Source organism: Cricetulus griseus, chromosome 2 (assembly GCF_003668045.3).
Source record: "Cricetulus griseus strain 17A/GY chromosome 2, alternate assembly CriGri-PICRH-1.0, whole genome shotgun sequence".
NCBI lineage: Eukaryota > Metazoa > Chordata > Mammalia > Rodentia > Cricetidae > Cricetulus > Cricetulus griseus.
This window is the reverse complement of record NC_048595.1, coordinates 373,794,504-373,814,838: the sequence shown is the minus strand read 5'-3', so window position 1 is coordinate 373,814,838 and position 20,335 is coordinate 373,794,504. Positions and strand designations below refer to the sequence as shown.

At 54.5% G+C, this 20,335-nt stretch overlaps 2 protein-coding genes across 2 annotated transcripts; both read left to right on the top strand.

Annotated features, from left to right (window-relative positions):
* The first annotated feature begins 228 nt into the window (after nt 1-228).
* Nucleotides 229-3,462, top strand: Scrt1 (scratch family transcriptional repressor 1). The gene is made up of 2 exons (XM_027404279.2): nt 229-589; nt 2,531-3,462. The coding sequence occupies exons 1-2, from the start codon at nt 475-477 to the stop codon at nt 3,460-3,462; spliced, it is 1,047 nt and encodes a 348-aa protein (XP_027260080.1). The 5' UTR covers nt 229-474.
* A 5,752-nt stretch (nt 3,463-9,214) lies between these two features.
* Dgat1 (diacylglycerol O-acyltransferase 1) lies at nt 9,215-19,272 on the top strand. Its single transcript, XM_027404254.2, has 17 exons — nt 9,215-9,441; nt 14,951-15,038; nt 16,468-16,508; nt 16,602-16,687; nt 16,772-16,824; nt 17,058-17,163; nt 17,291-17,398; nt 17,483-17,557; nt 17,649-17,752; nt 17,839-17,877; nt 17,948-17,989; nt 18,069-18,113; nt 18,191-18,303; nt 18,378-18,443; nt 18,531-18,618; nt 18,706-18,768; nt 18,850-19,272. The coding sequence occupies exons 1-17, from the start codon at nt 9,215-9,217 to the stop codon at nt 19,000-19,002; spliced, it is 1,497 nt and encodes a 498-aa protein (XP_027260055.1). The 3' UTR covers nt 19,003-19,272.
* Nucleotides 19,273-20,335: the final 1,063 nt, after the last annotated feature.

Sequence of the window (20,335 nt, the reverse complement as noted above, 5' to 3'; positions counted from 1 at the left end):
TGAGGCTCCGCCGCCGCGGCGGGGGGGGGGAGGGGAAGGGGCCGTGGGGCCGGGCCAGCCCTGCACCCATTCGCAGCCTCCGGGCCGGGACGGAGCCGCTCCCCCCTCTCCGCCCCCCCCAGCCTCCTCCCCCGCCTGTCCAGGGGCGGCACTGCGGGCTGGGAAGCCGGGACCAGAGGAGGGAAGGAAGGAAGGAAAGAAGAGAAAAGAAGAGAAGAGGAGGAAGGAAGGAAGGAAGCAAGGAAGGAAGGAAGGAGAAAGAGAGAGACAGAAAGAGGAGAGATCTGGAGGGGAAGAAGAGGAGACGCAGGGCAGAAATAAGAGAGGATCACACTCGCCCAGCAGCATCCACAGGCCAGACTGGGGACAGTGCTGCTTCCACCGCTCCTCGGATGGTGACGGGGCCTCGCCGCGGACGCAGTCCCCCCGAGCACCGGCTCTGCAGGTCCTCACTGCCGGAGCCCCGCAGGAATCATGCCCAGGTCCTTCCTGGTTAAGAAGGTCAAACTTGACACATTCTCTTCGGCAGACCTCGACAGCTCCTACGGGCGCGCCCGCAGCGATCTCGGAGTGCGACTGCAGGATAAAGGTGCGCTCTAGACTGCAGCTGGGGCAGGGCCCAGGGCTTTGCTGGAAGGGGTGGGTGGCCAGAGTGTGGGGGTGGAGTGGCAGGGTAGGAGGGGATGTAAATCCAGCGGAAGCAGCCTGAAGCTGGAACCTGGAGCCGAGAATGAAGGCTGGGGAAAGGGGAGCAGGGTAAGGCCAGACATCTTCCAAGGTGGTCAGAGTGTGGGTACTAGAGAGGCAGGAAAGAGGGATCAGGAACAGGAAGCACTAAAGGCACACACTGACCCACACACTTGCGCTGAAACATACACAGCTGCATAGACACCTGCTGACACAACAAGACCCAGTTATATGGGCACATGCAAACCCACACCCAGAAATCTGGATCTGTTTCACTTTTCTTTGGCTGCATCTTCAAAGCCCCTTGCTAGGGCTAACTAGGGAATGCTGGGAGCTCTAGGGAGTTGGCATGGGGTCTGGCAGGGCCACCCACCTGTCAGGGCCTAGGTACCAGTAGAGGCAACAGCAGTATCTTCCCTGGACTCAGGATTAGGGAGGAAGAGGTGAGCAAGGGAAGCCAAGGTATTGGAGTCAGGAGAGGCTCTTTGTGTAAGGAAGCCCAAGTTCAAGGACAACTGTTAGCATGCAGGCAACGGGGACAGGAGTGCCAGCAGTGTGCGATGGCAGAGCAAGTGTGACCTGCAAGAGCATAAGCCTGTGTGGGCCCATGTGACTGCGTGTGGCCATGTGACTTTGTGCGCTTGTGTGTGACCCTGTGTGTGTGCCTGCCTGTGTGCCACTACATGAGACCACGTGACACTGAGGCCGATGTGCACCATGTGACTGAGAGTGTGTCTGGATGGCTGCATATGTGACCCTGCATTTGTGGGAGGTGAGTTCCAACGCTAGGGTAAGTGGGCAGCATACCCTGTGAGATGACACCAGGCCCGATGATTTCTGAGAGCCTAAGTGTAACCCTGAAAGAACTAGAGCCTGCATTGTGAAGGGTATGCATTTATAATTCTGAGATCGTGAGATCCATCTTGTACTTTGGGAACAACGGCAGTTACTGGCATGAACGATGTCCACCTGCAGCTTGTCTCTATTAACATGTCCCCTAGCGGATGCTCTGGCAGTCTTCCTAGTCCCCTGTTGGGGGCTCAAGAAGGTCCCTAGAAGGGTTAGGGCCCGCGGAGAAAAAGAGAATGTGGACCAAAGTAGGACCCAGGATAATGGAAAGTAGTGGGTAGAGGTAAATGAGTTCAAGCTGCAAGGGTAGGGCTCAAGTCCAGTAAGTGGTCGGAGAGACGGGTGACGAGGGGGAAGTACTGGTGATGGCCAGAGATAGATGCTGGCTAGGTAGAAGTCGCTAGGATTTTGTTGGCACACCTAGGGAACCAGAGGGACAGCATCAAGTCTGGAAGCAGGTTTTGGAGCCTGAAGAAAACCCCAGGGACCCCGAAGAGGCAGGACCGCTGGGGTCTCTGGGCTGGAGGCCCTGGCTTTGTGCACGGCGGGTCTGCAGTGTGTTGCATAATCAAGGAAAACTGCTGAAGTGGGGAGAACCCGAGGGGGAGGGGAAGGGGGAGGAGGAAGAGAGGAGCGCCGCCCCTCCCCCCTGACCTTGAGGCTCGCTGAAGGGGGGCAGCCGCGCCCGAAGATGCATCTTTCTCTCCTCCCCGCGCGGGGGCGGGGCGCTTGGGCGGCGGGGGAGGAGCCCTTCCTGGCCCTGTCTCATCCTCTGCTGTCTCTCTTCTCTTCCCTCTTCCCCTCCCCACGGTCTCCATCCTCTCTGCCCCGTGGTCCCCGACCCATTCTCCTTTGTCCTGATCCCTGATCGCCTTCCTTCCGAACCCCAACGTCTCCCGCCGTGTCTTCTCCGTCTCCCGCGGCCCGCTTTGCGTGTGTCTTGCCCGATGCTCTGTTCCCCTCCCGCTGTCTGTCTGTCCGCCTCCGCCTGCAGGATACCTCAGTGACTACGTGGGGCCTGCGTCTGTCTACGATGGCGACACTGAGGCGGCGTTGCTCAAAGGGCCATCCCCGGAGCCTATGTATGCTGCGGCTGTGCGCGGAGAGCTGGGTCCCGCGGCCTCTGGCTCAGCACCGCCGCCCACCCCTCGCCCAGAGCTGGCTACTGCTGCGGGCGGCTACATCAACGGCGACGCGGCGGTCAGCGAGGGCTACGCGGCTGACGCCTTCTTCATCACTGATGGGCGCTCACGCCGTAAAGCTGCTAATGCCAACGCTGCCGCGGCCACCTCCACAGCCTCGGTGGCGGCCCCCGACAGCGACACTGGAGGTGGGGGCGGGCCGGGCACGCGAGGCTCTGGATCAGGGTCGGCTAGTCGGGGCGGCACGCGCGTGGGGGCGGGCACCGAGGCGCGTTCCGGGCCAGGAGCCCCGGGCGCTGGTGGCCGGCACGCGTGCGGCGAGTGCGGCAAAACTTATGCCACGTCGTCGAACCTGAGCCGCCACAAGCAAACGCACCGCAGCTTGGACAGCCAGCTGGCAAGGCGTTGCCCAACGTGTGGCAAGGTGTACGTGTCCATGCCGGCCATGGCTATGCACCTGCTCACGCACGATCTGCGCCACAAGTGCGGCGTGTGCGGCAAAGCCTTCTCGCGGCCCTGGCTGCTCCAGGGCCATATGCGCTCTCACACGGGCGAGAAACCCTTCGGCTGTGCGCACTGCGGCAAGGCCTTCGCAGACCGCTCCAACCTGCGCGCACACATGCAGACGCACTCCGCCTTCAAGCACTTCCAGTGCAAGCGCTGCAAGAAGAGCTTCGCGCTCAAGTCTTATCTCAACAAGCACTACGAGTCAGCCTGCTTCAAGGGCGGCGCCGGCGGCCCCGCAACCCCTGCGCCGCCGCAGCTCAGCCCGGTTCAAGCCTAGGGCAGCGGGGCCTCCGCTAGCCAGGTCGGCTCTCAGCAATACGGGGCCCCCCCAGGGAAGTCTCCGCTGGCGTCCGGGCCGAGGGGCTGGAGGGCGGGCCCCTCCTCACAGCAATAGGGGTAGGGAGCCGGCCCCACCCCGCCCCGCTCGCCAGGAGGCTTGCCAGCCCCTTCAAGCAATAGGGTCCCGAGGGGAGACCCATCCTGAAACCCCTCCCCTCTCCTCCAGGGTGCCCCAGGCTTTCTCCCAGCAATAGGGTCGACCAGACCCAGAACCGAACCTCATCTCTTAGTTGGGTCTCTGAAGACAGGGGTGAGGTGAGGTAAGGAGCACCCTCCTCCCTCCTCTGCGCCCCTGGATCGCGTTGCAGAGACTCAGGTCTTCCCCACCCTTTCCCAAGCCTTCCAGGCCAAGCAAGCCTTCAGCCCAGCGTCCAGGGAGTCAGCTCCACCCGGGCAGCTGGCTGGAGGAGCAGGAGAGCAGGCGGGCCACAGAGGCGTTCTGTTCCACAGGCTTTGCAGACCTCCCGGGAGTGCTAGACGATTTGGGGATGGGGAGGGGCGCGGACGGCGGCAACCCTCTCCCTCGGGTTCTTTCTGGGGCCTCAGTCCGAGCCTCCCTCCTACCCTCACCTCGCATCCTTTGCCAAATCCGAATTCTTCCAGCCCGGCTTCCGGGGCTCTGTCCTCCATAACGAATAATAATGACGCATATCGGAATCGCATGAACTTATCCGACCTACTCAGACCCCGATCCCACCCTGCCCCGGGGCCCCCTCCCTCGCTCCCCAGGCTTCGGGTGTTGGAGGACGGATGCCCGGGCCGGCAGGCTGGCGTGCCACTGCCCTCTACACACCTCTGTATTTGCTTTGCGGGTAAAGCCCCCTGGGGGCGGGGGTTGCGGACGCGTCGGGTTTCTTTCTTTCTGTATTTATACGTTTTATTTATGAACGGATTGCACTCGGGTCAGGGAGGGGGCGCCGAACCCTCATTCTTCCCGCCGACGCCTGGGGCTTAGGTTGTCCTGGACCACTTCCTCTGCCCCTGAGCTTTGCCTCACAGAGGCCGGCCCTTTCCCGGAGGCCCAGGCCCCGCCCCACTCGGTCGCCAACTTTCACCCGTCTATGCCAAAGCCTCGGCGGTGACCCTACCCCAAGGGCCCGCCCTATTGGCCGCCGCCTTTGTGACATCACTGCATGCAGTCCCACCCTTCTTCCCGACCCTTCCCGGGGCTGCCCGCTCCCCTTCTTAGTTAGTCCGATGCAGACTATAGAGCAATAATGCGCACTGCATGTGAAGCTGCCGCAGCCTCTAGAGTTACTGAGAATCAGGTATCCCCTGCCCTACCCATCCCATAGGCCCCTAGATCAGGGATGCTGCGCGGGGCCGGCCACGCAGACTTTCTTTCCCCATTCCTTATCCCAGGGCAGAGCCCGGCAGGCGTCATGGTTCCAGAGACTGGAATGGAATGGTATCAACCACAGCCTCTCTGTCAGTCCTTCATCACTCACCGACTCATCATTGGGTACCTACAATATGCCAGGCCCATTCCTGAAACCGTCAGAGATATGGCAACCTTCGGGGAGGTGCCTGTCAGTGACAGGGGCCCAACAAGCTTGGGTAGGCCAGAGTGGAAGGCAGTTGCAGAGGGCTGGATCCCTGGGCCCATATGGCCTCTCCTACCCACCTCAGTCCCCGTTTATGCTGGATGTAGTCAGGCTCTGCCTTTGACTTGGGCCTTATGTTCCCAGCTCAAATCGGACAGGTCCTAGGGTCTCCGGGCCCAGCTTCACCAGGGCCACCCCTACAGGTACCCATTTTTTGATTCCCTGAGATACGAGGCTCTGCTGTCTCTGTGCTGCTAAGGTCCAACAAGCTGGAGTATATGGTATGGCCAGCCTCATCCCAGCACCAAGCTTGGCTACCCTCCTGGTGCGGACCCACAGGCCTAGCATAGCAGTGCCCATATCCAACCCTCTTACTCCATCTGGCGAAATGCCCACAGTTCCTAGCCTGGGCCTGCCAGCCTGTGCCGCATGCACACGCACACAGAGGCGCCCACCCCTACCCCACTCCTTACTCCTGTCTACCTACCTATGGAGAAGGCTGGAAGGGTTGTGGGCCCGCCAGGATCTCCCGCTTTGCCCACACCCTGCCGCCGTGGAAAGCCATGGGCCCCCTCCTGCCCCCATAACTAAGCAGCACAATAACCGACTTAGCGAATTCAGGTAGAAGGAACGTTTAGGTAGCACCTATTTTGTACTGATTCTACAAGTAGGGCCCGAGGTGCGGGGGGCCCTCGGGTGGGGGCTGTGGCTGCCGGCCCGCCCCGCCCCCACCCCCGCCTGCGCCCCGCCACCTTGTACATACTCCTGGCCCGCAACAGGCCGGGATTTTTACTCGGGCCGTGTCCCTCTTCTGCCCCCGTTTGGGGCCGGGCCGGCCGGACAGACGGACGGACGGACAGACCTCCTTCCTAAGCACAATAGCACCAGCTCCTCGGAGCGCCGCACCTCCACGAGGAGAATAAATGCCACTCTTGATAGAATTTGGAGTGTTGACTGACGTGTCCTGTTGGGGTGCTGCTAGGGGTATCTGAGAGTGTCTAAAGGGAGAATTCCCGGTTCTGGAAGGCTGGGAATCTAAAGTGAAGCAGTGGCCTTGGCCCTTCTCTTATTGGAGAGGGTCTGCCATCAAGCTGGATCTGTGGAGCATCTGTCTGAAGGCAAAGTCATTGACAATTCATTCCCCCTGGACAAGCGAATCTGCTCTGTCTCAGGGCGCTCATAGCGTCTGGGCCTCTAGCCCAAAGTCAGGTCCTGCCTAAAATGGCTGAAACATACACCAGGGGCTGCAGTCTCCTGGCCTGGGATGCCTCCACTCAGTTCTCCTTAGTGCTTCTGCAGCTGTATCAACAGCTCTGGGTTCCTCATCCTTAGCAATACTCTGAGATGGTGTTAGAGGAAATGGGACAGCAGAGGTTTTAGGGTCTAGTTCCTCCCTTGGAGGCCTGCTGCTCTCAATCAGATCACTAAGAATGAAGGAGTGTGCTCCTGCAGATTCCCAGGGGCAGAGGCACTTCTGCAGCCACCCATCACCCTCAGATTCTGGACAAGGCGGACAGAGGGAATATAGGAGGCAAGGCTGTGCTGGGTAGAGAGAGCCACAGGGACAGGGGGTGGATGGCTCACCCAGAAATGACCCCTAGCAAGCAGGTAAGCAGGTGTGATTGAGTGGCTCAAATACCCTGTGTACAATGTGGCCAAACTAGGTCAATCTTAGGTCAGAGCCAGCGTAACTACTACCTACATCCTGGCAAGAAAAGGGCCCAGACCCACTCAGATTCCATCCAGTGGTAACAGGGAAGAGAGCGATATCCGCAGCAGGTCATGGCCTATATGCCAGCAGCTTGGAGAGTATTCCTGTGGGGGAGGCCCTACTCTGGGAAGCTTGGACAGCAGGAACAACAGGAGTGAAGTCACATCTGGCACTGGGAGAAGTTGTTAGCCAGGTTCCCTGCAGAAGGCTCTTAGCTGTCACTATCTGGTTGGGAAGAGATTCATTTGCAAAAGAGGAACCTGAGGCTCAGGGACTCCACAGTTTCAGGGTCTTGGTTGTTGCTATTCTTTTAGGGTGGTGGGCCAGAAGGATGGAAACAAATTCCTGGAGGGCAGAGGTGAACCTACTTCTCTATCACTGTAAACTCTCCCCAGCAGGTGCCCTTAGTCTGTTTGTGGCCTCAGGATGCTGGGGTCAGCCTGAAGCTGTTTGTAAACTTCCAAAACCCTCCTAGCCCTCTTACTCCATCAGGCTTGCAAGGCTCGTTACTCCAAGGCCCAGACCCCTTTTGCTGCTACCTCCAGTAAGGAGGTCATGATTTCCTTTCCAATTCTTCCATCCACACCTTTATTCCCAGTCAATCTCATCTATAGTTTTTCTTTTCTCCTGACACCCTGGGTCATACTTCACCCTAGATTTTGATAGTGAAGCTGTCTGCACAGTCATCCATTCCAGCCTTGGTACTTGGTACTCTGATACAGGTTCCACCTCTTTGTCACAGGTTTCCACAGGGCCATCATTTCTGATGGCTTAGGTCCCTTTACTCCCATGGCTTCTTGCAGGCTGACAGCTTTAAACCTGGATGTCAATGAATTACTGCTTCCAAGGAGATCTTGTACTCTGTTGGATGGTGCGAATTCATCTCTGGCCCGAGTGGCAGCCTGAACCTCAATCTCCCACTTTTAGTTTCTGGTTTCATACTGAAAGTTGATGCAGCCAGAATGCTATTCCATGTACATGTGATAACATGTTTACTGACATGTCGGGAGTAGGGAAGGGATGGCAGAGCTCATATGACTGACCCTCACACTTCAGGTTCTCAAGGAGACATTTTCTTTCACTCTGCTTCCTTTTGGGAATCAGTATTCACAAAGATTCAGCCCTGCCTTGCCTAGGCCTAGCTGAGAGGCATGCTGGGCCAGCAACAAAGGAATGTTCTGGGAGACTAAGTAGATCAGTTTGGTTCTGATCCACAAATGTCCATGCCCAGGGCTGCCTTTCTCTGAACACTACACGAAGACACCTGCAAGGTAGCCTAGTTTGCTCATCATGGTATGTGGCATGATGAAAGACAAGAGGGAAGGAGTCAATGGATACTACAGAAGTGGGGTGATCTCAATATGAAGGTTGGTGCCTCCCCCCCCCCCAGGAGAGGCTACCAATCCCAGGGTGAGCACTTGCTTGTCCTATAGAGGTGCTTCTTGGTCCTGCTATCTACAGAAGAGCAAGTCACTATTCACCTTGGTCCTTATAGTGTTTCTGAAGGAAATCAGGTGTTTCCTGAGGTCCAGGATGTATGCACTGTGATGTGTAATCCAGGAGGGTTGCATGTCAGGCCCGGGACCGGGGTGTGGGTTGGGGTGTGAAGCGATGGAGGAAGAGGCCATGGTGATTAATGAGTTGCTTCATTTAACAAACATCTGGGCAGTTGCCCAGACTTGCTGTGATATGAGTCTGGGTATTTCTCCAGCTTGATCCTTTGACCGGGTAAGTCCTTTAAGGTCCATTTAAAGCCTTTCCTGTTAGCAGCTAGGGATCTCTCGGAGAACAACGGTGCCAGGGCTGCTAGCGGTGTTGTGCGCAGGAACACGGATCTGGGGCCGCAAGACGTCAGTGCATGCACAGTTTCATAAATGACCCACACCCAAACCGCTGCTGGGTAGAGGGATGACGAAACTATGTATTTACAGAAGTGGGACAAGGGGCAGGCAAGAAGTCAGGGGAACTGCGCAGCTGCCAGAGAGCCGGTGCAGTCCTTAGCGGTCCACCTTGTTCTTTGGAAGCAGAACCTTGGACCAGTTCCACCCAAGTTCACAGCCCAACTGCGCGCAAAGTTGCCCCAGCCCTGTGGAGTTCCCAGTGTGCTGTGCGCCATTGACTCGCGGCGCCTTCAACTCCCAGGAGGCTCCGCGGCCTGCTCCCATAATTCCCAGTTTGCTCGCGTCTTCACTCAGGCCCCGCCCCCGGTTGGCCTGGGACTACAAATGGACTCTGAGGGTGCGCCACCGCCAGTCCTGCTCCTCAGCAGCCCAGCCTCGTCCTCCCAGAGGTAGTTGTGGCCTGCGCCTGCTACGGAAGCCGGCAGGGGGCGGCGGCAGAGGCCGTTGCTCAGGATCCAGAGGCGGGGCCGCGGGTTACGGGCGCTGCAAGCCGGCGGGCCTCGAGTGGGCCGCGACGAGGTGCGGGCCGAGGCCATGGGCGACCGCGGAGGCGCGGGCGGCTCTCGGCGTCGGAGGACTGGCTCGCGGGTCCCCGTTCAGGGTGGCGGCGGGCCCACGGCCGCCGAAGAGGAGGTGCGAGACGCGGCTGTGGGCCCTGACTTGGGCGCTGGGGGTGACGCGCCAGCTCCGGCTCCAGCTCCAGTCCCTACCCCGGACAAAGACAGACACACCAACGTGGGCGACGGTCATTGGGAGCTGAGGTAGCGGAGCGCCTGACCCCTACATCTGATCTCCCCAGCGACGCTCCCAGTTCTTAAAAGGTGGCCTCAGCTTTGCGAGTCCCGAGTCTGGGGGTCCCCTGGGAGAGGGTCACTTGCCAAGGTCACCCAGGTGGGGTCGAGTAGCCAACCAGGAAGCCGGGGCAGAGGAGTAGGTGGCAACCCCTTTACCAGATTGCTAAGGGAAGCACACCTTGAGGCGGGTCCCTTGTGGTCTTTTCTGAGGGATGGGTGGCAGGAAGTCTGGAGCCCTAGTTGGTGGTGAAATGAGCTTTCTTCTATAGAAGGAGGTAGCTGTTTTCTGGGGAGGGTTATGATGAAGAGGTACCCTTGCAGAACTATGAGGAGTGTCCTCTGGGTAGAAGGTTGCTATAGGCTCCAGAGGACACAACCTGTTTGAGAAGAGGGGAATGGGCATTTGCCCAGGGCAGGGGACAGTACAGGAAGTTTTCTTGTACTAACTGAGTGGCTGCACGGCTTATTCAGCTCTCTTCCTGTAAGTAGGAGGACCTGAAGTCCTGCTTTTGTTACCACAATGACTGCAGGCTATAGGGACAGAGCTGATTACTAATTGAGACTTTCATCCCCTGGTTGGAATACTGGGAAGAGGTTCGGTATGGATACACCTATGGGAGAGGCCCTGCTTAGCTGAATGACTGTAAGAGATGGAGGAATGCACCATGTTCTTTGGCAGCATTGACTGCTTCCCTCAAGCTGGATCTTTCTGGTGTTCATCAGGGGACCCTTTAGTAACTATGGGTTAGGAAATAGCTGAGGGGCTAGGAGGAAGTGGACGCAAAGACTTGCTCTGTTTGTATCGATAGAACCTTTTTCTAGTGGATACTATGGGAAGGGGGCCCCCAACTGCCCTTGGGTGTTCACAGTTCACCAGGGAGATAAGATAACTTCATCATGAGGCCAGCCTCACACATTGTGGACAAAGGTCAGGTAAGAATGCCATGAAGGCACAGTGGGGGAGGAGACTAGCCCTCCTCAGAAGGATGGTGGTTTTTTTAATCCAAAGCAGCTCTTGAGGGAGGTTGACTTCCCACTTTCCATCTGAGAAGATGCTGATTTCTCTCTCTCTATTTTACTTTGTTTAAAACAAACAAACCAAACCAGCAAACAGACAAGCAGGGTTTCTCCTTGTAGCCCTGGTTGTTCTGGAACTAGCTCTATGGACCAGGCTGGCCTTGATCAGAGATCCACCTGCCTCTGTCTCCCATGTGGTGGGATTAAAAGTGTCCATGCCTGGCTCCATCTGAAAAGATATTAAGGGTCTTAGAGTTCCCCTATACTGACTGCCCTTGTTGCCCTTCCCTTTGGGAGTCAGGAGTTTTGCTAGTATGACCTCTAGATGGATGGGACATCTCAGTCGTGGACCAGGGATAGGCAAGAGAGAGCAATCCCATCTTAGATGGTCACTGAACTTTTTCTGTGTGCTCTGGCGTGAGTTTCATGCAAAGCTAGGAAATATGTGTGTGTGTGTGTGTGTGTGTAAAGAGTCTCTGCTGTGATGCCCCTCCCCATAGATGGATGGTAGATTGCAGAGACGGGGGTGAGGGGTGGGGGGTGGGGGGTGGGGAGCTTGTTATACCCTCATGGGCCTCATCCATTAGGGGATGCCACAGGACTGGAGGCCTCCTAGTTGAGGCACTAGATTCCATTCTTCCTGTTGGGGGGCCAAGCTCTGACTGTCTTCTTAGAGTTGGCCTGTAGCTTGCCCCATTGCCAACTCCCCCCTCCTTCTGTTGTTGCTCTTGGCAGTGCAACCTTTCTCTCACTCTTCCTCTTGACTCCTTCAGCTTCTGTATACTCCCCTCCTCTGTACTTCCTGCTCCCTTTACGCTGAGCCATTGAGCTCTTGCACCCTTTGGCAAGGTTAGGCTGTAAGTCCTGTCTACTATTCATCTTTACAGATTGCACACATTCACGGACACCCAAAGCAAGACCTTATGGTGGTGTTTTTTCCCCAGGGTGTTTGTCCCTGAATGTCTTTTGTACATCTCCTGTAGAGTCTGGCAATTATGAAGAGCTTATACCCCAGGGCTTGGCCCAGATGGCAGTACAGAGGAAGTGTCAGGTATCGGTTGGGAGAGGAGCTGGCATTCTGCTCCCTTCTCTTTGTATTTGGTGTTGAATCTGAACTGTGGTCCCCAGATGAAGTCCATACTTGGAGATTGATCCATGAGTGTGGTGTAGACCTTGGCATGTGTGGCGATGGGTATGTTCTTGTCATACAATGCTTCTGTGGGTTGAAGGAGAAGCAAGAGAGGATGCTAGTGTTTCCTTGCTCTATGTGTGGTTTACCTGAGTAGGTCTGGGTGATATAGTAGGGAAGGCCAGCTATCCTGTCCTTTTGGCCTCAGGGAATGAGTGTAGGACAGCTACAAGGCACAAGACATGCGCAGGCCCTTTAGTAGGTGAGAGGGTGGCACAAACAGCTCCTCTTTTCCCTGCTGGCCATTTCTGCAGCCTGCCCTTCAGCCCACTTGCTTCTGGTCACAGTGGCAAGCCTGGACCTTTGCAAGCATTGGTGGATGGGAGCTTCCCCCCCTGGGACACATGTATCTGATTTATGAAGAGAGGAAGTAGCATGAGTGGAGGCAGAGCAGTGGGAATGTTCCCTTCAAGATGCTGGATGGAGCCGGGCCGTGGTGGCGCACGCCTTTAACCCTAGCACTCAGGAGGCAGAGGCAGGCAGATCTCTGTGAGTTTGAGACCAGCCTGGTCTACAAGAGCTAGATCCAGGGCAGCTTCCAAAGCCACAGAGAAACCCTGTCTCGGAAAAAAAAAAAAAAAAAAAAAAAAGATGCTGGATAGGCAGTCCATAGAGGGCCCTGAGACATTGGCATGGGCACTTAAGACGGAATTGGAAGCCGAACAGAAGGAACCAGAAAATAATCTCTTAAGACATTGTTTGCTAAACCAGGCAAGGCATCCCAAGTGGTGGCACATGTTTGCAATACCAGCACTTGGGAGGTTAAGGTATGAGGATCATAGGATCATCAAGGCCAGCCTGGGCTACACAGACCATTCTCCTAAAACACAAAACAGATTGTCTGCTTACTGTCAGCTCTGCAAAGGAGGACCCATTCTCTACTTCTGTTTTCATTCTGGAGTTGGCCACAGAAAAAGGAGCATGGGCTCCTTGGTTACCCAAAGGGGAGAGAGGTCAGTCTTGTGAAACAGCTTTGGTTATGTGCAGGCAGTAGTTGGTGGGTTGTGGCACAGAGGCCAGCCATGTGGTTTTGGGTCCAGGAGTCTTTGGGATAGTTGTGCTGAAAGCATAAGGCATCAGCTTGTAGGAGTGGACTGGTAGGAAGGTCTACTAGACAGACCCAGAGATGCCTACTTGCTTGTCTCATTTATTTATTTATTTATATGGCTGCCTCTTAAGGACAGCCACATCAAGCCAGTGAGACCAGTTTGGGGGTATACCCCAAACAAGGGCAGCAATCGGAAGGCAGGTGCAGATTAGGAGAGAAAACAAGGACTCAGGTAGAGACCACATTCATATCATATGGCTTCTGTCGAGGGCCAAGTGTATAGATGCTGGAAGACTAGTCCTGAAGAAATGGACAATTGGGAGTGAGTTGGACTCAAGCATGGCATGGAGAGTAAGAGGGTTGTGACTACCCCAACTAACCAGGAGCGTTCTCTTTCTCTCTCACTCTCTCTCTCTCTCTTTTCCAGACAAGGTTTCTCTGTGTAGCTTTGGAACCTGTCCTGGAGCTTGCTTTGTAGACCAGGCTGGTCTCGAATTCACAGATTCTCCTGCCTCTGCCTCCCTAGAATTAAAGGTATGTGCCCCCACCGCCTGGCAATTTATTTTTATTTTATGTGCATTGGTGTTTTTCCTGCATGCATGTCTTTATGAGGGTGTCAGATGCCCTGGAACTGAAATTACAGACAGTTGTGAGCTGCTATGTGGGTGCTTGTAATTGAACCTGGTTCCTCTGGAAGAACAGCCAGTGCTCTTAACCACTGAGCCATCTCTCTAGCCTTCTCTCTCCTTTTTAAGAGACAGGGTTTCTCTGTAAAGCCTTGGCTGTCCACTTTGTAGACTAGGCTGTCTTTGAACTCAGAGATCCATCTTCCTCTGCCTCCTGGGTGTTGGGATTGAATGTATGCACCACTACTGTCAGGTTTTGTTTTGTTTTTTTTTTTTTTATCTCAGTTTTGAGCCTGGCAGTGGTGGCACATGCTTTTAATCCCAGCACTCAGGAGACAGAGGCAGGCAGATCTCTGTGAGTTTGAGGCCAGCCTGCTCTACATAGTGAGTTGTAGGATAGCCAGGACTATTATACAGAGAAACCCTGTCTTGAAAAAGGGAAAAAGATTGTAGTCTTGTTAGCAAAGATTGGGTTTGTTGGCATTGCCCCTTAGACTCCTTGATCCCTCTTCTGGAAAGGGCTGTCAGACTTCCAACCATAATAAGGTTTGCCCCTTATTATGAGGCAAGGTCAGCCCTAAAAGGGCATCTGTGGGATAGTACCTATGATAGGTTTCCCGGCCTGCTCCTCATCAGAAGTTCCAGGGTAGAGGTGTATGGTGAGAGGGAAGGGGAGGCCCTAGCCTCTTTGCTTACAAGATCTAGGTCTTGCTCAATTCTGTGTGGCTTCCTGGTGGCATAGCAGCTGGAGGGCAAGGTGGAGCAACAGTTGGTATGGAGTTGAGGGCATTAGTTACTGGGACTAGGGCTCTGGGATGTGCCTGTTGTCTTTTTCCAGGAGTCAAGTCTGGGCCTTATCCTAGTCACACAGTGCTCATCTGCCAGGCCTGGTATACTTCCTCACAAGCACTGTCTATTTGGGTGTCCTATATCCCATCACTGGGTGAGAGCTTTCAATGGTAGGAAGGAGCCTCTTTTTTGGGAGTTTCCCTGTCATCAGGCCCAAGTAGTTGCCTCATGGCCCCTGAACCAAGGCAGGGACACAGAACTTAACATGAGTAGAGAGGGCCAAATCACTGCTCCTCAAAAAGGTACATTAAGGCTGGGCACTTGGCCAGCTATTATAGTGGGTCTGTGTGTCTAAATGTAGGGAGAATGCTTTTCCTGGCTATGGTGGGGACCCCTCCATGAGTGGTATGGTAGGTGGGATGGGCAGATTGGGCAAGGTAGACTCCACCTGTCCTGCTGCCCTAGCAATACTCGGTAGATCCGCACATATCTTTGTGGCCCAAGAGCTTGGTTGCAGTTGGAAATTTCTGGAGCTCAAACTCCATGGAAGCCTGTCTAGTCTCTTCATCCTGTGATGGACATTTTCTTTTGCTTAGAGGGAAAGTCCCCTGGGTGGTTCTGAGACCTTTTCCTCCAGTAACTATATAGACACCAGAATGGCCTTGCCTGGCTCCTCTTCCTGCTTGTAAATATGGATAATGGATTCTAGGTAGAAAAGATATCTGGGGCAGTAGTGGGTCATGGTGAGTTTATCCCTGTCCTACTGGTTATTGCTTACTGGGCAGGGTCCTGTCTCCTTTTTGCTAGGTGCCATCGTCTGCAAGAATCTTTGTTCAGCTCAGACAGTGGTTTCAGCAATTACCGTGGCATCCTGAATTGGTGTGTGGTGATGCTGGTGAGTAGGAATGTGGGAGCAGACTCACTGAAGCCACCTGTGGCAGAATCTTTTAGGGTGCCCTTGCCTTGGATACAGGCTCTGCCCTTTGAAGGCCATAGCTCTGTAGCTGGTGGCACAAGGCTGGTTGGGAGGAAGCAGGGCCTGGTCCTTGCAGTGGCTACATTGGCTTTCTCTTAGATCCCAGGCTAGCACTGTAGGCAGCTCAGTGGTAGTAGAGAAGAGGAGTATCTTGCCGGGCATTGGTGGCATACGCCTTTAATCCCAGTACCCGGGAGGCAGAGGCAGGTGGATCTCTGTGAGTTTGAGGCCAGCCTGGTCTCCAGAGCGAGTGCCAGGATAGGCTCCAAAGCTACACAGAGAAACCCTGTCTCAAAAAAAAAAAAAAAAAGAGTATCTTGAATACTCTGGCTGTGTCTCAGGTCCCCCTTGGCTACGTAGGTGTGATATGGGAGAACAGGGAGATGAGGGGAGTATTGGTTGCTCTTCAGGCTGAGAGTCTGAGGAAGGACACTCTGTGGCCTCCCGAGAAAAGTATGGGAAAAATCTTGAGGATGTATGCCCTATGCCATGTGGGCAGAACCAGCCACTGCTTTGTAGGTCTTCTATCTAGTCCCTTTCTTTCAGCCTTGGGTATTGGTGGTTGGGGTGCTATACTATGTCCAAACCTGTTGCCTCTAGGGCTTGGTTCCTACTGGGGCTAGGTATCTCTACCCCAGAAGCCTTTGGAGTCCAAGGTTCAAAGGGACAGCCTGATGGGTGGGTCAGGGGCAAAGGGCTATCATCACCCTGCTTCTAACACCCAGCTATGGTCTGATAACTATCACCCTTGCCCAGAAGTGTTTGTTCCTTCCTGCTTTAGGCATGGCTTCTTTGGTTATCTAGTAGGGAAGGGACTCTACCCTATTGTACCCTGAAAGTTTGCTGATGATTTCAGCACCTTTTCCCTGGACAGAGGTCTTGGTTAGTTGTACCATCTCCATGGTGCCTATGGTGCCTTCTGACTATCCAGGCAAAGAACCTCACCAGTGTTCCCTTGTCAGTATTGTCCACTGCTTCTATCTGTTTGGGTAGTTGGCCAGGTTGGTGGTTCCAGGCCTGTGTCTGTTGCTTATGAGATGGAGACCAAACTCTCTCAGGCTAGAGTCCAGAGGCCCAGTCTTTAGATGAGCTACACCGGGGCCACACACTCTTGGAGCTTTGAGTATTGTTAGAGTAGCTGACTCTGGTACAGAAAAATCCACCCCTGCTCTTTTCTGCTTTGATGGGTCTTTCTGTTGCCTTTCTTGTCCTCAAGGCCTGTAATAGCCTCTTGTCTCTCAACTAGGCACTGAAGGGACCCATACCCTGGGCAAGTGCCAGAGGTGCTGGGATTGGGTAGACTGTTTTAGCACCGTGAGGGCTAAACCCTCCTGATTGTCTCTTGCAGATCCTGAGTAATGCCAGGTTATTTTTAGAGAACCTCATCAAGTGAGTACCTTTTCCAGGCCCCTCTTATCTCACCCCTGCCTGCTCAGGCCGTGAGACCCACCTCTACTCAGGCCCCCATTGCCCCACCCTCAGGTATGGCATCCTGGTAGATCCCATCCAAGTGGTATCTCTGTTTCTGAAGGACCCCTACAGCTGGCCTGCCCCATGTCTGATTATTGGTGAGCTGTACTCCAAGAAGGGCCATGGGTGGGGGAACAGGCTGACCAGGGCCTGAACCTGTCCTGTGATGCTTCTGTCCTCAGCATCCAACATCTTTCCTGTGGCTGCATTTCAGATTGAGAAGCGCCTCGCAGTGGTAAGTGGTGTCTCCACCCCCCTTGCTACAGCGGCCTGCTTGTGATAGGCTCTTTTTTGAGACAGGGTTTCTCTGTGTACCTTTGGAGCCTGTCCTGGAACTTGCTTTGTAGACCAGGCTGGGATTAAAGGCGTGTGCCACCACGTCCTGGCTAATAGGCTCTTCTTACTAGGCCTAATGGCCTTTTCCCAGGGCAGAGGACTTGGTTGAATGTTCTCTCCCTCATTCTCCAGGGTGCCCTGACAGAGCAGATGGGGCTGCTGCTACATGTGGTTAACCTGGCCACCATCCTCTGCTTCCCAGCAGCTGTGGCCTTGCTGGTTGAGTCCATCACTCCAGGTGTGCCTCCATCCCAACCATCCCACCCCACATTGAGCTGACTCCATGTTGTTCATGTGACACGGATGGCCATAGCTATGTTAACTGTGGTGTATGGGCAGACATGACTGATGCATCTATCTTGCAGTGGGTTCCGTGTTTGCTCTGGCATCATACTCCATTATCTTCCTCAAGCTCTTTTCCTATCGGGATGTCAACCTGTGGTGCCGCCAGCGAAGGGTCAAGGCCAAAGCTGGTAAGAGGCTGTCAGGACTAGGATTTGCCTATAGGACTAAGCCCGGGCTGCATGGCTCACCCTGCTGTCTTGCTTTGCTGGCAGTTTCTGCAGGAAAGAAAGTCAGTGGGGCTGCTGCTCAGCAAACTGTGAGCTATCCAGACAACCTGAACTACCGAGGTGAGGAGCTGTGGAGTTGGGGCTCCCAGAGGCAGGACTGTTAAGTCAGGTTCAGGGCTATGTAGTCCTAGCACATACCCTTCCCTTTTAGATCTCTACTACTTCATTTTTGCTCCGACTTTGTGTTATGAACTCAACTTTCCTCGGTCCCCCCGAATACGAAAGCGCTTTCTGCTACGACGAGTTCTTGAGATGGTGAGGTCTGGGCCTTGAGGGCTGGTATGGGCAGGGCTTGGGCTGTGTGCAACTCAAGTCTCAGAGGGCTGCTCTTCTTCCCTCAGCTCTTTTTCACCCAGCTTCAAGTGGGGCTGATCCAACAGGTAAGTGGTGTGAGTGGGTACATGGTAGGGCTTAGAATAGCTGAGGGAAAATAATGTACTTTCTTTGCAGTGGATGGTCCCTACTATCCAGAACTCCATGAAACCCTTCAAGGTAAGGTTTGGTTCCAATGTGGCAGGCAGGGGTGAATGGGGTAGATGACACATCCAGCTGAGGCAGCCTATCTCCACAGGACATGGACTATTCACGTATTATTGAGCGTCTCTTGAAGCTGGCGGTGAGTGTCAGAGGCTCCAGTGGGATGAGTGTGAGGGGTAAGTGGGAAGTCTTAACCTGGAGCCCTGTCTCCCCTAGGTTCCCAACCATCTGATCTGGCTAATCTTCTTCTACTGGCTTTTCCACTCCTGCCTGAATGCTGTGGCAGAGCTCATGCAGTTTGGAGACCGCGAGTTTTACCGGGACTGGTGGTGAGTGGTGTGTCTCTGGGGATCTGGGTAGGTCATAGTATGCTCTGCTTATCCCATTGTTTCTTGACCCCAAGGAATGCTGAGTCTGTCACCTACTTTTGGCAGAACTGGAATATCCCTGTGCATAAGTGGTGCAGCAGGTAGGGTGGTGTACACAGCTGTGGAATGTGGTTGTGGACCTGGGTCCTATGGCATTAGCCTCATCCTATGGCTTCCTTGCTCTGCAGACACTTCTATAAGCCTTTGCTCCGACTGGGCAGCAACAGATGGTTGGCCAGGACTGGGGTATTTCTGGCCTCAGCCTTCTTCCATGAGGTTAGTGCTCTGGGCACATCCTACCTCACCTCTGGGCAGGGTTGTGGCCACCAGCTGAAACACTGACTTCTTGTCCCCATATTCTAGTACCTAGTGAGCATTCCCCTGCGTATGTTCCGCCTCTGGGCATTCACAGCCATGATGGCTCAGGTGAGCAACTCAGTGAAGCTTATTTCCCTTAGTCTGTATCTGTGCCAAGTCCCACCTGATTGTAGCCTCATGTATCCTCAGATCCCACTGGCCTGGATTGTGGGCCGCTTCTTCCAAGGGAACTATGGCAATGCAGCTGTGTGGGTGACACTCATCATTGGGCAACCAGTGGCTGTGCTCATGTATGTTCACGACTACTACGTGCTCAACTATGATCCCCCAGCAGGGGCCTGAGATACTGCCAAGGGCCAGCCCTCCCTAACCTGGGCCAGGAGTTCTGGAGGGGTTCCTGGCTACCTGCACACTCCTCCTAGTCTGGGAGGCCTGTCTGCCCCTATGGGGCCCACTCCTGCTCTTGGGGATGGCACCTAAGTCCAGCTGGTGTATAAGCCAGTGCTGGGAGTCTGTGCTGACCAGGGGCTGAGGGCATCAATAAAGTGCTGTCTAAAACCTTCCTCAGCCTACTTGGGTTGTGGAAGCTGCTGAAGATGGCCTACACCCATATGTGCTGTGCAGCCACTGCTTTAGGTACTGAAATTCTCAGGCCCCCACTTAAGGATCTATTGCTGGAAAGATTTGGATCACACGGTTTCTAACCACTCTATAGTCTGATGGAGTCTGAGAATAAAGCTGTTCAGCTGCAGAACAGGGCATAGGAGGAGGCAGCAGCATGCAGCGGTGGCTCAGGAACAGTACCTGAGCTATGTCACAGCTCAGGAAAGCCCAGGGAGTTCTTATCCTGCCCTACTAGTCCATGCATGACCAAGGCTCAGAGCTATGTGGACTCAATAAAGGATGACATACAGGGCTCACCTGTGTTGATGCACCTGATTACACAGTGCCCCTAGTAGGAACCTGGATCTGCATCTCTATTAGAGGTGAGGCCATTATGGAGAGGAATTTGTACATTGACCGCCAGGGGCCCAGGAATTATACACACTGCACCTTTAGAATCTGCCTCAAATCCATGGGACCAGGCCATTCAACAAGTTGGGCTAGTGGCCTTAGGTTGTGTGCTGCACAGGGGCCAAACTTAACTGGGGTTGGCCTACTCTTCCAAACCACTGTTGGCTCTGATAGTAGAGACAGTTCTGAACTGAGGGATACCTTACCCCTAAGTTCTGGTAACTGCCAAATTGGACAGAGGACTTTTAGAGTGCCCCATTGGCAATTCAGGGTCCTCATCTTTGCTTTAATGGGTTAGTGCTTATCAACTGTCAGAATCTGCCAGGCTGCACTTTAACCTGTAACGAGGTGAGTATGTAGTGCCATGCAGGGATCTCGGCTGCCTTAGCAAACGGCACGCGCCACAGCCTAAGCCACCTGTTAGGGCATTTTCTTCTCCCACTTCAAGGAGACGTCAGGGACAAGTTCACAACTACTCTAGTGTCTGATAGATGTGGGAGCCTGGCTCTACCAATATGTCCTGCATGCCCCTGTATAACATTTGAATGGATACACCTGGAATGGGGAGGGTACTGTTGACAACATGAGCCAGATTGTTTGCAGACCCTAAAGTTGGGAAGTGGCACATGGCTTTAATCCCAGCACTTGGGAGGCAGAGATT